The sequence below is a fragment of the Limulus polyphemus genome, unplaced genomic scaffold (genome assembly GCF_000517525.1).
Source record: "Limulus polyphemus unplaced genomic scaffold, Limulus_polyphemus-2.1.2 Scaffold3049, whole genome shotgun sequence".
Lineage (NCBI taxonomy): Eukaryota > Metazoa > Arthropoda > Merostomata > Xiphosura > Limulidae > Limulus > Limulus polyphemus.
The window spans coordinates 89,056-103,478 of record NW_013668659.1 but is presented as its reverse complement, the minus strand read 5'-3'; the positions used below and the strand labels follow the sequence as shown (position 1 = coordinate 103,478).

At 31.0% G+C, this 14,423-nt stretch overlaps 2 protein-coding genes across 2 annotated transcripts in view; both read left to right on the top strand.

Annotated features, from left to right (window-relative positions):
- LOC106468546 (oxysterol-binding protein-related protein 9-like) overlaps positions 1-8,468 on the top strand; it is a 23,103-nt gene extending 14,635 nt beyond the window's left edge. Inside the window, exons 14-21 of the mRNA XM_013928980.2 lie at positions 222-390; positions 1,040-1,124; positions 2,181-2,355; positions 4,051-4,147; positions 4,712-4,834; positions 5,440-5,531; positions 5,744-5,879; positions 6,317-8,468. Coding sequence (XP_013784434.1) covers positions 222-390; positions 1,040-1,124; positions 2,181-2,355; positions 4,051-4,147; positions 4,712-4,834; positions 5,440-5,531; positions 5,744-5,879; positions 6,317-6,391 — 952 coding nt within the window. The 3' untranslated portion in view covers positions 6,392-8,468. The remainder of the gene's footprint in view (positions 1-221; positions 391-1,039; positions 1,125-2,180; positions 2,356-4,050; positions 4,148-4,711; positions 4,835-5,439; positions 5,532-5,743; positions 5,880-6,316) is intronic.
- A 2,899-nt stretch (positions 8,469-11,367) lies between these two features.
- The window catches only part of LOC106468543 (ADP-ribosylation factor 6-like), an 11,341-nt gene continuing 8,285 nt past the window's right edge, over positions 11,368-14,423 (top strand). Inside the window, exon 1 of the mRNA XM_013928975.2 lies at positions 11,368-11,643. The gene's annotated coding sequence lies outside the window, so the exon portion shown is untranslated. The remainder of the gene's footprint in view (positions 11,644-14,423) is intronic.

Genomic DNA, 14,423 nt, shown 5'->3' with positions numbered 1-14,423 from the left:
CTTTTCACTTACTTTCCATACCTTATTTCTAATTGTGGTTTTCTGTTGGATATTTTCACTTGCCTTTCATTCCTTGTTTTTAAATGGGATTTTCTGTAACTTATCATTTTGACATTGAAGATATATAAATATTCTGTACAAGTGTGAAAGTCAGTGAGCTTTAAAGAATAAATGTCAGCTTTATAAAGTTGAACAACCTAATATGAAGTTTTATGTAACAGCATTCCAGACTTTGAAGATCCAAAGGACCGAATGGTTCAGGTACTCAGGTGGTACCTCTCTGCGTTTCATGCTGGTAGAAAGTCAGCTGTTGCCAAGAAACCATATAATCCTATCCTTGGGGAAATATTTCGGTGTTATTGGGAGGTTCCAGGTTTCCATAATTCGCAGGTTGGTCTCCAAGTGATATTTTTTTTTCTTTTACTTACTGTTCAGTACGGTAGCACAAAGTGTTCTGTTTCTAGTTAATTTGGCAGATTGAAAACAGTGATACATTTGTAATAGTGTGACATTTTCATTGGCTGAGACTTGTGATATTTATTTTTTATTGGCTATGTGTTACTGTATGTATGTATGAAAATTTTTCTGTTGAGTAACTGGCTTTTTTTTGCAATTAAAACAATAACAGATATGACAAAACAAAATACCAATTTTTTTAGTAGTGTTAGAAAACAACTTACAGCATCAGGTATAAATGTTATACAATGTTTTACTGTTGTTTGACAACCTCCAAATATAAATATTGAACAGTTTCCTACCAGTGTTGGACTGCAATTGTATAAATAGAAGATAAATGTTGAGTATGTATAGCTAAAAAACTGTCATGTAGCAAATCTTGATCAGCTTCACATTGCTGTGTGTGTTGTGAAAGAAGAAATGGACGATTTCTTAACAAGACGTGTGAATTAACTTTTGACAGGAAAGTAATGTTGATGAAATTGTGTTCTTCGTATCTTTTAGTATGTAGTTTTTAATGTTATTGTTCAGACACATAGGATGAACTAGTTTTGAAAGTAATGTGCTCATCGTGTTTTTGTAGGAATATGTAGTTGATGGTCCTATTCCCTGGGCAACTAAGCAAAACCTCACCTTCATTGCCGAGCAAGTCTCTCATCATCCGCCCAGTAAGTTTAAATTTGGTCATTAACTCTAAAGACTTTGGTGAAATGTCTGAAGCTGGTGGGTTTTACTGACCCCCCCTGTTCTAATGTAGATAATGCATGAGATAATTGCTGTTGTTTTTAATTCTATTCAATGTTGTTGTTGTTGCTATTTTTTATATCTCGGTATGTTTTGCTTAAATTTCTTAGTTAGAAAAAGTATGAGAATATATTTTTACAGGCTGGGTCACTTTTTGTGTATTTGAAAGTTTTTCAAACTTTGCTCCGAGTATAAACTCCAAAAAGTTAAACATAAATGATGATTTGAAAAAAGTTGAATTACCTTCAAAATTTATTCAATGGACCATCAAAATGAGACAGCTCGTGCCTATTGAGATAAGTTAATTATTAAGTAAAATAACCATTAAGTAGAAGGTCATCATGTTAATGATTTATAAAAAGGAATTGTGGGTTCGAAATCTACTCCCAAATGTGCTCATCCTTTCAACTTGTGGGAGCATTATAATGTGTTGGTCAATCCCACTATATGTTTGCAAAGATAAGCCTAAGAATTGAAGATGGGTGGTGTTGACTAACCACCTTCACTCTAATCTATCACCTCAAAATTAGGGATGGCTAGGGTAGATAGCCCTTTATTAGCTTTGTGCAAAAGTTAAAAACGAAGAAACAAGTCTCTGAAGACCATTCTAGTGTTTATATTGAAGTTGATTAGCTGTACTAGTTTTATCCTCCGGAGGTGAGTTTGTTCATTCCTCTGTACAGTGACATTATTCTTAAAAGAAAAACTGCTTACAAACTTTTTTTTTTTATAGAGATTTGCTAGAATCTTTGTTTTGTCATTCTTAGCAGAAACATGTAAAATAAAAACTTAAAGATGCTCTTAAAAGACTTCATGATTTGGAAGCAGTGCAGAAATATGTAATTTTGCACTTAAGAGTTCTGACATTATATTAATTTTCTTAAATTTTTTATAAAGACTCAAAATACATTTATTTTTGTAATGTTGTATATCTTTCCTTTTGTTATTCACTCGCCAACTGTTTGTTTCTGTGTCCACAGTATCAGCTTTTTATGCAGAACACTATGAGAAAGGGATTTCCTGTTGTGCTCACATCTGGACAAAATCAAAATTTCTGGGGCTCTCGATAGGTGTACATAATATTGGTCAGGGTTGTATCTCCTTACTAAAGTATAACGAGGAATATATTGTTACATTTCCTAATGGCTACGGCAGGTACAGTATGTTGTACTGTTTATGATAGCTGTTATATGTACATTACATTGTGATCTTGTTTTTATACTTCTTGTTGTACTGTTTATGATAGCTATTATACGTACATTACGTTGTGTTCTTGTTTTTATACTTCTTGTTGTACTGTTTATGATACCTGTTATATGTACAGTATGTTGTGATCTTGTTTTTATACTTCTTGTTGTACTGTTTATAATAGCTGTTATATGTACAGTATGTTGTGTTCTTGTTTTTATACTTCTTGTTGTACTGTTTATGATAGCTGTTATACGTACAGTACATTGCGATCTTGTTTTCATACTTCTTGTTGTACTGTTTATAATAGCTGTTATGTGTACAGTACGTTGTGTTCTTGTTTTTATACTTCTTGTTGTACTGTTTATAATAGCTGTTATACGTACATTACGTTGTGATCTTGTTTTTATACTTCTTGTTGTACTGTTTATAATAGTTGTTATACGTACAGTATGTTGTGATCTTGTTTTTATACTTCTTGTTGTACTGTTTATGATAGCTGTTATACGTACATTACGTTGTGTTCTTGTTTTTATACTTCCTGTTGTACTGTTTATAAAGCTGTTATACGTACATTACATTGTGATATTGTTTTTATACTTCTTGTTGTACTGTTTATGATAGCTGTTATACGTACAGTACATTGTGATCTTGTTTTTAAACTTCTTGTTGTACTGTTTATAATAGCTGTTATACGTACAGTACATTGTGATCTTGTTTTTATACTTCTTGTTGTACTGTCTATAATAGCTGTTATACGTACATTACGTTGTGATCTTGTTTTTATACTTCTTGTTGTACTGTTTATAATAGCTGTTATACGTACAGTACATTGTGATCTTGTTGTTATACTTCTTGTTGTACTGTTTATGATAGCTGTTATACGTACAGTACATTGTGATATTGTTTTTATACTTCTTGTTGTACTGTTTATGATAGCTATTATACATACATTACGTTTTGTTCTTGTTGTTTATACTTCTTGTTGTACTGTTTATAATAGCTGTTATACGTACATTATGTTGTGATCTTGTTTTTATACTTCTTGTTGAACTGTTTATGATAGCTGTTATACGTGCATTACGTTGTGTTCTTGTTTTTATACTTCTTGTTGTACTGTTTATAATAGCTGTTATACGTACATTACGTTGTGTTCTTGTTTTTATACTTCTTGTTGTACTGTACTGTTTCCAGTGGTTAAAGTATTTTCTAGAGTGTAATAAAATACTGATCAAATGCTAGTTATTGTAAGATTTGCTCGTGTTCAACCTTGATTGAATGTGAGAGTATCATCTCAATGTTTACTCTGTATCTAAACACAGGAGTTCATAGTACTATTGTGTTATTTATGTGTTGTTTAAACTATACTGATAATAAACATCACAAATACCTGCCTGTTCTTGAACTTTTTCAGGAAAATTGTTTCGTTATACACATCTTAAATAACATCATGCATAATTGGCTTGCCTGAACCACTTCATAACAAGTTGTGTTGATTTCTTACTGTTTTAGTATTGTAAGAATTATTTTAAAACTTTATTTTCTAGGTTCAGGTTTTATCTACATTATTAAATTATTTTATTGTGATAGACCTATAGTAAGTTTCAAACCTTGTCTTCGTAAGTAGAGTATATCTGTAATAATAGATGGTACTTGGTCTAGGTCGATACTGACTGTACCGTGGATTGAACTAGGTAGTCACGTTAGCATCACGTGTGCCCAGACTGGTTACTCCGCTACGGTAGAATTCTTGACCAAGGTATCTGTATTAGTTTTTGTACTTTGTTTAATGCTTATTTTTGTTTGCATTTAAAAAGAAATGGTTTTATTAAACTGTATTTTTTTTTAAGTAGGTGGAAACCCAATGCAAGAAACATTGTAAAAAAAAAATAGTAATTATAATAATAATGTTTCTGCTGAGCTTGAATCGAGGCTCCAAAGAAACATTATAAAAAATTTTAGTACTACTAATAGGTCTCAAGACTGAAATCTAACAAATATATTGTAATTGACTTATTACACATTTATTCTCTATTTATCTATATTATGGTCTGTATTTTGTTATCTGGCTCTTAATATTCTTAATGTGTTGGTTTTGTGCTCTGAATATTGAGATAAATTTTGTAATTTTCTATCCTTTTTTTATGTAACAAGATGATGTTATTCATAACGGTAAAGACTAAAGAGAGAACGTTAACTGTAACCAATTACGTTTGTTTAATCCAAATTTATAAATTAGGACTCTCAAGACAGACTTGTATCGTAGCTTGAATCCTATTTATGGTGTCACATATGATAAAAAAAATTGAAAATTCCTCTTTAGCCTTTCTACGGCGGAAAGAAACACCGTATCACAGCTGAAGTCTTCCAACCTAATGACAGGAAACCGTTCATAAGTGTTGCAGGAGAGTGGAATGGAATAATGCATGCAAAATGGGCTAGTGGAGTAAGCTGGGATTTATTCTCATTCTATGCTACTTAGAGATATAGGATAAATCTGCTATACCCAACTCTTGTGTATTTTTTATATCCAGAAAACAAAGTTGTTGTTGTTTTTTGAGTTCCCGTTGGAAATGATCAAGTAAGAATCATTCTTTAAACAGAGAAATGCAGTCAGTGTAGATAACAAACATGATTCATAATTAAGCAGGTGATTTTAAAGATTTATGGACTGTCATCACTCGTGTTGTTTATTATATCAACAGTGTCGATAACAAACATGATTCATAATTAAGCAGGTGATTTTAAAGATTTATGGACTGTCATCACTCATGTTGTTTATTATATCAACAGTGTCAATAACAAACATGATTCATAATTAAGCAGGTGATTTTAATGATTTATGGACTGTCATCACTCATGTTGTTTATTATATCAACAGAGGTAGATATCTCTTCTTGCTAATGATGATTTCCTTATATTTAGAGAAGATACCAAACTTGAAGTTTAAAGTTGATGGAGCTTATTCTTAATTGTGTTGTTTCTATCAAATGCTATTTACTTGTGTTACCAAGAACACTAATGTCTGAGTAACCATTTCTAATCATTCAGGAAACAGAAGTATTTGTTGATACAAGAAAGGTTCCCATCATACGAAAGAGAGTTAAGAACATAGATGAACAAGAACCCCATGAATCAAGAAGGTATTGAGGTTTTCTTATCAATTAAGGTTAAATCTAAAAAACAAACACCCAATGAAATATAAGGGAACATTACCAAAGTCGTAAGTACTAATGTATTAGTGTTTGAATGATGTCCATCTTTGTTTTCTGTTTAACAGTTTCTGTTGGTTTCTCTGTGTAAAAGGTTATGCTAACATTTCTATTTAATATATTTTAAACGTTTTTCTTTAAAGGTTGTGGGTTGATGTCACCCGAGGTTTAAAGTTTCATCATGTTAATGCAGCAACAGAAGCAAAGTTTGCTTTGGAGCAGCAACAACGGGATGAGGCTAGGGCAAGAAAGGAGACGGGTAGCAAATGGGAAACTAGAGTAAGTAGAGGTCTGCTCATTGTGTGTGAGATTATCTTTATAAGAAATTCTGTGAAATCTATTATATGAAAAAAAATAATAATCCAAAATCATCATCATTGTTTAGGTGAAAGAGAAATATTAAAAAAAAAATAAGGTTAGCACACTTACAGAAAAATAAAAGTAGTTGGAACTTTTCCTTCCAAGAAAGGAAGATATTATAAAGAGCCGTTTCTAAGATTTTCGAGACCTCCGTTTTAGATTTAAAGCATGGATAAAAATAATGTAAGTTACGAACCCAACTTGGTGTGAAATGAACAAAACTTTTGCATGTTTACAAGAAGTGATGCAAAATATTCTGTTCATGTGTGTCATTTTATCTTTGTGTATTATAGATTAATTAATTTTCATTATTCTTTGTTTTCAATTTACCCATGTTTTTCCTTTTTTTTTGGCAGTTTTTCCATGAGGTGGGAGAACACTGGGTATATGACCATCCTCTTCAGAAAAGAACACAAGTAAACTGTACATAATATCAAATATCTTCATTCCTAGTCTGTAGAAAACTCGTTAAAGGGCTCTGGGTTCCAGATTAAGTTCTCAAGCAACCTACCACTGGTTACAGAAGACAGTGGTTATTTGGCTCAAGAAAAGGTTTATGACTGTTGATTAGTCCATCCTTTGGTCTCTCTTTGCTGGGTTACATCAGGGTTTATGTGATGGTTTGGGTAGAAATTGTGATGCAAGACAATGAAGTGAACTAAAGTTTATGGTCATTATTAATGTTATTTCTGTACTTTAATTAGTTAATTTTTTTTTTTTTTGTTCCTTGTAGGCTAGATGTAACTTTTGTCCAGCCCACAAAATCTTATAGATGTTTAAAATATGTGTATATATGTATTAATTGTTTAATATAAGAGTGCTTTTGTCATTTACATACAGTGATAAGTGAATAGAGACAGTTTTAAGGTCTCTGACACTTTTTCTTTGGGTGTGTGATGTCAAGACTGTTGCTTTAAAGTCTATATAAAGTTCTGTTAAAATTTACAGTTCATCATTCCAAGCGTTATCAAAGTAAAGAAGGCTTAAACATTAGCCAAGACTTTTTTTGTGAGTGGTTTTTTTCATTTTGATTTCTTCCATACCTGAATGATTTAAGAAAAATTTCTTATGTAAGAAAAGACTGAAAATTCACTGCCAATTACTTGGTTAGTTAGCTGTTGTTTTTATATTAGTTACGTTTACTTCCATTCAGTTACATTCCTTATTATGGTTTATTATTTAATTCTTGCATTACTTTATCTTAAAGAAATTAGAATGACATAACATAAATGTATTGGATGCTAATTCTTTCAGAACTCTGGAAGTTTCTGTTTTCTCTCTCTCTCTCTCTTTCTTTCTTTTTGCTGAACTGAAGATGATGAGGAAAATTAATGTTTTTTGTGTTAATTCATACAATTGAAGCACTGGTTTAACAACTATTGTTATTAATTATCTAATGTGGAATTTATAGATTTCAAAATAATATTTTATTTTTCCATGTGCAAATAAAGCTGTTTCAATAAAACAAATATAGATCTATTAAAACTGGACCCAAAATCTGAAAAATATCAGTTGCTCCATTTCGTCATACATAATACGCTCAGTGTTATAAAGTTTTAGTTTGGAGACTTTCCAACACAAATATGATTTATCACTAAAATTTTCAAAGGCTCCACCTGATAACTAAAATCTAGTGATGACTATGTTAACTAAACCTTTGAAACCTGGATTGTATTCTGTGATAAAAATATTCTGATATCTTTGATAAATCTTCTGTGTTCTAATGTGGTTGACCAGATGATCTGGTGATTGACCAAAGGCTTCTCTTGCAGTTAAATAATTGAGTAGGACTGTTTACAGTTCTTAAGTGCAATTTTAAATAAATTAATTCAAGATAAAATTATTTTGATGAAACTTCAGAATCGGTTGAAAGTTACACCAGCTAATGCGTACAAAAGACTCGGTGAGTTGTGTAGATGACTCATCTAAACTATGAAGGGCAGTTAGTAAAGATTGTATGGCCTTGTTGGAAAAGAGTAAGTGTAGTATAACATTCCACGAGAATGGATGTGTTACTGCCTTGTAACTTTGACTTCCAGTTGTACTGTTGAGGACTTCAAAGCTAAGAAAGAGTATTAATTTACAAATACTTCGTGTAAACACCAGATGATCTCATTGACCTTGTGTCTAACTAGTGAATTAATTGGTAATTTCATTTACAAATCTGAATGAACCCCAAGAATTGATTGGTCGATTTAGAGCTAATAATAAAAAATAAAAAACTCGAGGGACAGTTGATTCAGTTTCATAGATGTATTTGTTATTAGTTGAACTGTATGATTGTGATGATTTTCTAGTGTTTCAATCTTTTAGTATTTAAAAATTTTTTAATATTGTCTTTAAAAAAAACAAGCATGATTCTTAAGCTACCTGTAAGAAATGGAATAGGACTTCAAGTATTGTCTTTTAGAATTGGAACATTGTGTTGTTTAATTACCCAAATATGCACAAAAAACAATGATGTTGAAATTTCTCATTGCATATTTGCTGTGTCTGACCAAAAAAAAAGGGGGGGGCACATTCTGCATAGACTTGTGTACAAAAATCAAGTAGGTTTTTGTGCCCAGTTGCAAATGATAGTTAGCTTTAGTTTGTAGAAGATATGGGCTTGACTAGTATTTTTTTATAAATAGATTAATTTATTAAGCAAGATCATAGTTGTGGCATATTATAGATTCCAGGTTTAACTTTTAATGCTTTGGATATACATCTTTATTAGAAAAAACCAAACACTTCAGTGTTTCTGTAAAACGGCATCTTTAGCCTGCTAACTTTCCTTGTCGTTCTTTGTACTTTTGTCACTACAACATTCCTGAATCTTTTTGAATATCATTGAAAACTAGTAGTTGATACTGCAGTATTTTCATACTAATCACTAGTAAGAAAAGTCACTATACATGTTTAGTTTTATAGAAAAACGAGGAAATGTGGGAGTTGAAACCAGGAATCATCCGAGTGCCTATATGAATTGTGTTTTATTATCTCTATCTTTGATTTCTGTCTTTGCAAGAAAATAAAATAATAAATAGCTATTTCAAAACTATGAAAATTTTTCCTTTTTTTTTTTCTTGTCTTCAAAAATGAACATTGGAGGTTTTCTAGCATTCACATTCACGGACAAGATTATAGTGTTGAAATCTTTCTAATACGCGGTTAGAATATAAATTTTATTTACAGATACCCAAAATTTCATCACATTTCTTGAATCAAAACTACGTTTTTTTTATTTATTTTTTTCCATTTTACAGTTATGTGTAATAGATGTTAAATAATATTTTGGCAAAGTATTGGCCCTGTCAGTTGCAGTGTGCATTAGTTTATGAAACACTAAATATTTATATATTTAATATTAATTCTATTTATATAAAATATTTTGGTAATAAATCACACCAGAAGAAAAGCTATTGCTATTCACCTTTTTGAGGAAAGTATGGTGAATTGGAAAGTTCTTGCCGCTAAAATCTTAAAAGAAATAAAACATTAAATAATGATTTTACTACCTATATGTGGGGGAGGAGAGCTGAAATAACAGTTATAAGATGTACAAAGGATTTGATCGTAGGATTACAGATATAATCATCATAGGGTTTTTTAACATTTATTAATGTACCGAACTACTTCTGGGTCCAAAAGTTTATTAGTTACATGGTTCTTAATTTTAGCAGGTATGGTGTGATTGACATTATATATTCTTCATTACTTTGTTACTTGCAAGTACTTATCAAAACCAGCTACAAAACATTTAAACAAAAATACAATCAACATTACAAACCCACTAGTTATTGCTGGGCTTCATTTGTATTAAATAGGGGGTTAGAAAAAAAATCAACACTTTCATTTCAGTGGAAGTAACAATGTAGAGATTTTTAAAATCTTAAAAAAAAAACTGTCTTAGATAAGGGCATGGCTCTCCACAGAGGGTCTATCCCCCATACCACTTTGGTGGACACGTCTTGAAATTCATGATATTATAACTTGAGTGTTATAAAAGGCAAAATCATTAAAATTATGATGTAACAGGTAGATTCTATAGAGTATTAATGGCACAAAAACAAGACCAGTTTTAGGGTTAATGAGGCAACTAGTTAATATGACATTATTCTTAAAGTTTTCTGAAGTTATTTGTGTTATTTCGATAATCGCAAAAATATTATATTAAATATTCGTAGTAAATTATGCCACTGTATTGAATGACATTTGTTATATATGAAAAAGACAATCCTACAATTAACAAATACTCAGACACAACTCTTATGTTTTTGATCGATGTTTCTCCAGGCATTTTTAATCTTATACAAACTTTTTGCATCTATCCATTCACTTATTTTCACCATCTCCAGTTACAAATAAATAATCTAATAACTCACACCAATTGATATGCATAGTAACTGCTATCGAGTCTAATTTAAATACATTATCAGACTGTTGATTTAAGTAGTAAAACTTTTTTTATTTTAAAAACTGACATACTTGAGAATGATCGAAACGTCATACCAGTTTTTAAAAAATCATTCTTTCATACTATAAAAGTTGAAATGTGTTTAAAACAAAAGATTGAATTTTGTTTTCTAATACCACATTTGCAGAATTTCATGAACATTAGATGGAAATACGCAACAAACTAGAGGTTTATCGGTGTCTTCCCCATCCTCCAATAAGCCATTATTGGTTGACGCATAAAGATCGGTAAGCTTACTGCCGCACTTGCGTCACGAGTTCCAAACAGTGGCCAATATAAAATTGGTTGATATATTGTAATGTTTCCACAGTAAATACATGCGAAAAAAATCAAACAACCCTGTTTATTTATTTTTTTTCGGTAGAAGGTTTTGATTACAATCTGTGTTGATGATACGAATAAAATATCAATTACTGATTTTTTTATTGTTGTAACATAATAGTAGCATTTGAACTTGACTAAAACATTATCTGAATATTCAGGCTTCTTCGGTAAATCAAATATTGCTAAAATTCGCCCGAAATTGTGAAAAATAAATCGATTTAAAAAACAAAATATTTGCTTTAACTTTACTCTTGACCAAATAATGGTAGAGATAAAGATCATGCAGGTTAAAAGCTTTGTATTATTAGTAAACCAGTTCTATATTTCATACATTGATGGTTAATATACATTTTTATCTTTTAAAGTAGATAATGTCGCATGTAATAGGAATTGTATGATTTAATTTTAGTGGGAAGCAGTTAGACTCGGACAGCTATGTGTTTGCAGAATCAAAATTCTATAAGAACGTCCATTAAAACATTGAAGTTTTTTAGAATTAAATAATAAAAAAATCATATTAACAAAATAATTTCCAAATCTTACCTGATATAATTAATGACTCTAACTCAATTTACAATATTGTAAACGAGGGAGCGCTTTTACAAATGATAAATTTGTCGTTTAAAAAAAAAAGGAAAGGGGGACCAAGGAACGCCTATTAAAAAATTTGAAAGGAGGTGGTGTTGGTATCAGTATTTGAAGATGTTGTATAGCTGTTGACATAGATGATAGGATTAGGTATTAGAAAATTATTAGATTAATGCTAAAATTTTAGTGCCTTTAGTCCTAAAATTTGCGAAAACAAAATAGAAAGTACGGTAACACTATTCGTATCCTGTATTTGCCGGTACGACGATAGACTGACTGTCGCAATCAGTGGGTTGGGTCACGGTCCCAACGGTAAGCCTAACTACATATAGTACAATTTTGTTTAAATCCACTGTTAGTGTTAGTATTATTCTGAGAATAAGAGTTAAACTCTGTAGTTTTAGTTTTATTATTTCGACAGTTAGTGAACGTAGAGTTTAATTGTTACTGGTATTAAATCTTAATGATAATCCTGATTTAGTGTGCTTAAGTTTGTTATCTAGAGTTATATTAACTTGTAAGTTGTATTCTAATACTATTACTACTAGTACCATACTACTCTTATTTAGTTATTAGAATTATTATCAATATTAGTGTCCAAAGTTCCATTTTTTTTTCCGGCGAATCTCAAGTATTTGGTGTCAGCACGTACTAGTTACTTCTAAACCAAATGTTGTATTAAAGCTACACTATTAGAAAAATACTGTACAAGAAGGGTTATCATAGTGCATTCTTTAAAATACATTTTCATATTACAGAAAAAGTGTTAGACATATTCTGTACTCAACAGCTAAGTTTTTTTCTTTTTCTTTTATATACTGAGTGTGAGTCAATATTCTAGAAGGAAAATTTGGGACCCTGTGCTATTTCTAATGCAGATATTGTACCTAATGTCATTTATGTTTAATGGGATCTGTATCCTAATATATATACCCATTGTAAATTTTTAATAAGAACTTTTGATCGAAAGTAAAGAAGTGTGCAATCCCTGGTTATCCAGGTCCCTAAATTTATCTAGGGTCTCGACCTTATTGTTAGAGTACACATTTAAAAACTGCTTTTTCTCGTTCTTAGATGGTAGATAACAGATAACTAACCTCCATCTTGAAAATATTTGTTATCAATAGTAATCATTATTGATGTGGTACAAGATACGATTGTGATATGTGTTCTAGTAGTGTATCAAATGTCTCGTGCATCTTTTTGGCACCACATGAACTCAAGCATCGAGGTTATGTTGGAGCATTGTTGCATAAGATATGATGTTGTTTCAGGAAATCCTAAGCACTTTCATTCATGGTGATGTGCTCAATCAATTGTATCAAACCCATAGCAGCAAAATGAATAAGTACGTGTCTGAATGCCTTATTAATATGTGTTTGATTGAAGTCGTGTTATCGGTGATTATCTGAAGAAGGCATTCATGAATAGCTTGTTAGTATGTGTGCGCTCGTGTTATTGGTAATTTTATAACATTATTAAATGGAACCCAGATAACCGGGTATTGCCAAGAAGTGTGTATAACGTTAGACTCGCTGGGTATGATTTTTGCATAAAATCCAATATTTATCATGGCCCATTTTTCTTGGAAAGTATCACTACAAATACATCATAATGAAATCCTTATCGTGTATAAGAAACTGAAAAAGAACAACTGGAAACCATTAGTACTTAGTACTGTACCCAAAAGCTGATAAACCTTAGTCTCTGATAACACTTTTGTGATGATTATAATTGTGGCTTTAAGGTACAAAAACCATTATTATAAGTCAAGTTATCCCACCTTGGATCCTTCTGATCTAGCTTCAAGAAAAAGACTAAATTGGTATTCTGTGTTTTATTGCACAGTAAAAATAAATGGTGCTACTATAGCGTGTGGTCTACAAAGGTATTTACACAGACACTATCATCATCACCAGTTTAATGATTCACTAAAACATAATTCTTGCTAAATAATTTATATCTATCCACATTTTTGTTCAGCAAATAATAATAATAATTTAATAAGTTGTGTGTTCCAAAAGAGTACCTTAAATTTAGGTTATAATTGTGCTAATTTTGATTGTTGGAATTTATTTCATTCTGATTACATTTGCCCCAAAACATTAAATAATGGTATTTTGTACTTTATTAGTTTTAAAAGTGTTATTTATAATATATGGTGCCAATTTCAAATAAACTAAAGTTAAGAAGGTGATGATGATGGTATCTGTGTAGACCATACACTATAGTGTAAGTATCTGTGTAGACCATACACTATAGTGTAAATATCATTGTAGACCAGGTCTACACAGATATTTACATTATAGTGTGTGGTCTACACAGATATTTACAGTATAGTGTGCGGTCTACAAGGATATTAACATCATAGTGTACAGTCTACAAAGATATTTACACTATAGTGTGCGGTCTACACAGATATTTACACTACAGTGTGCGTTCTACACAGATATTTACACTATAGTGTGGGTCTACACAGATATTTACACTATAGTGTGTGCATTGTTGTAGTGTAAATATCTGTGTAGACCACACGTTATAGTGTAAATATCTTTGTAGACCTCACCCTATAGTGTAAATATCTTTGTAGACTACACGTTATAGTGTAAATATCTGTGTAGACTACACATTATAGTGTAAATATCTTTGTAGACCTCACACTATAGTGTAAATATCTTTGTAGACTACACGTTATAGTGTAAATATCTTTGTAGACTTAACACTATAACAATGCGGTCTACACAGATATTTACACTATAACACTATAACAATGCGGTCTACACAGATATTTACACTATAACAATGCGGTCTACACAGATATAGTGTAAATATCTGTGTAGACTGCATTGTTATAGTGTAAATATCTGTGTAGACTGCATTGTTATAGTGTAAATATCTGTGTGGACCACATGCTATAGTGTAAATATATGTGTAGACTGCATTGTTATAGTGTAAATATATGTGTAGACTGCATTGTTATAGTGTAAATATCTGTGTAGACTGCATTGTTATAGTGTAAATATCTGTGTGGACCACATGCTATAGTGTAAATATATGTGTAGACTGCATTGTTATAGTGTAAATATATGTGT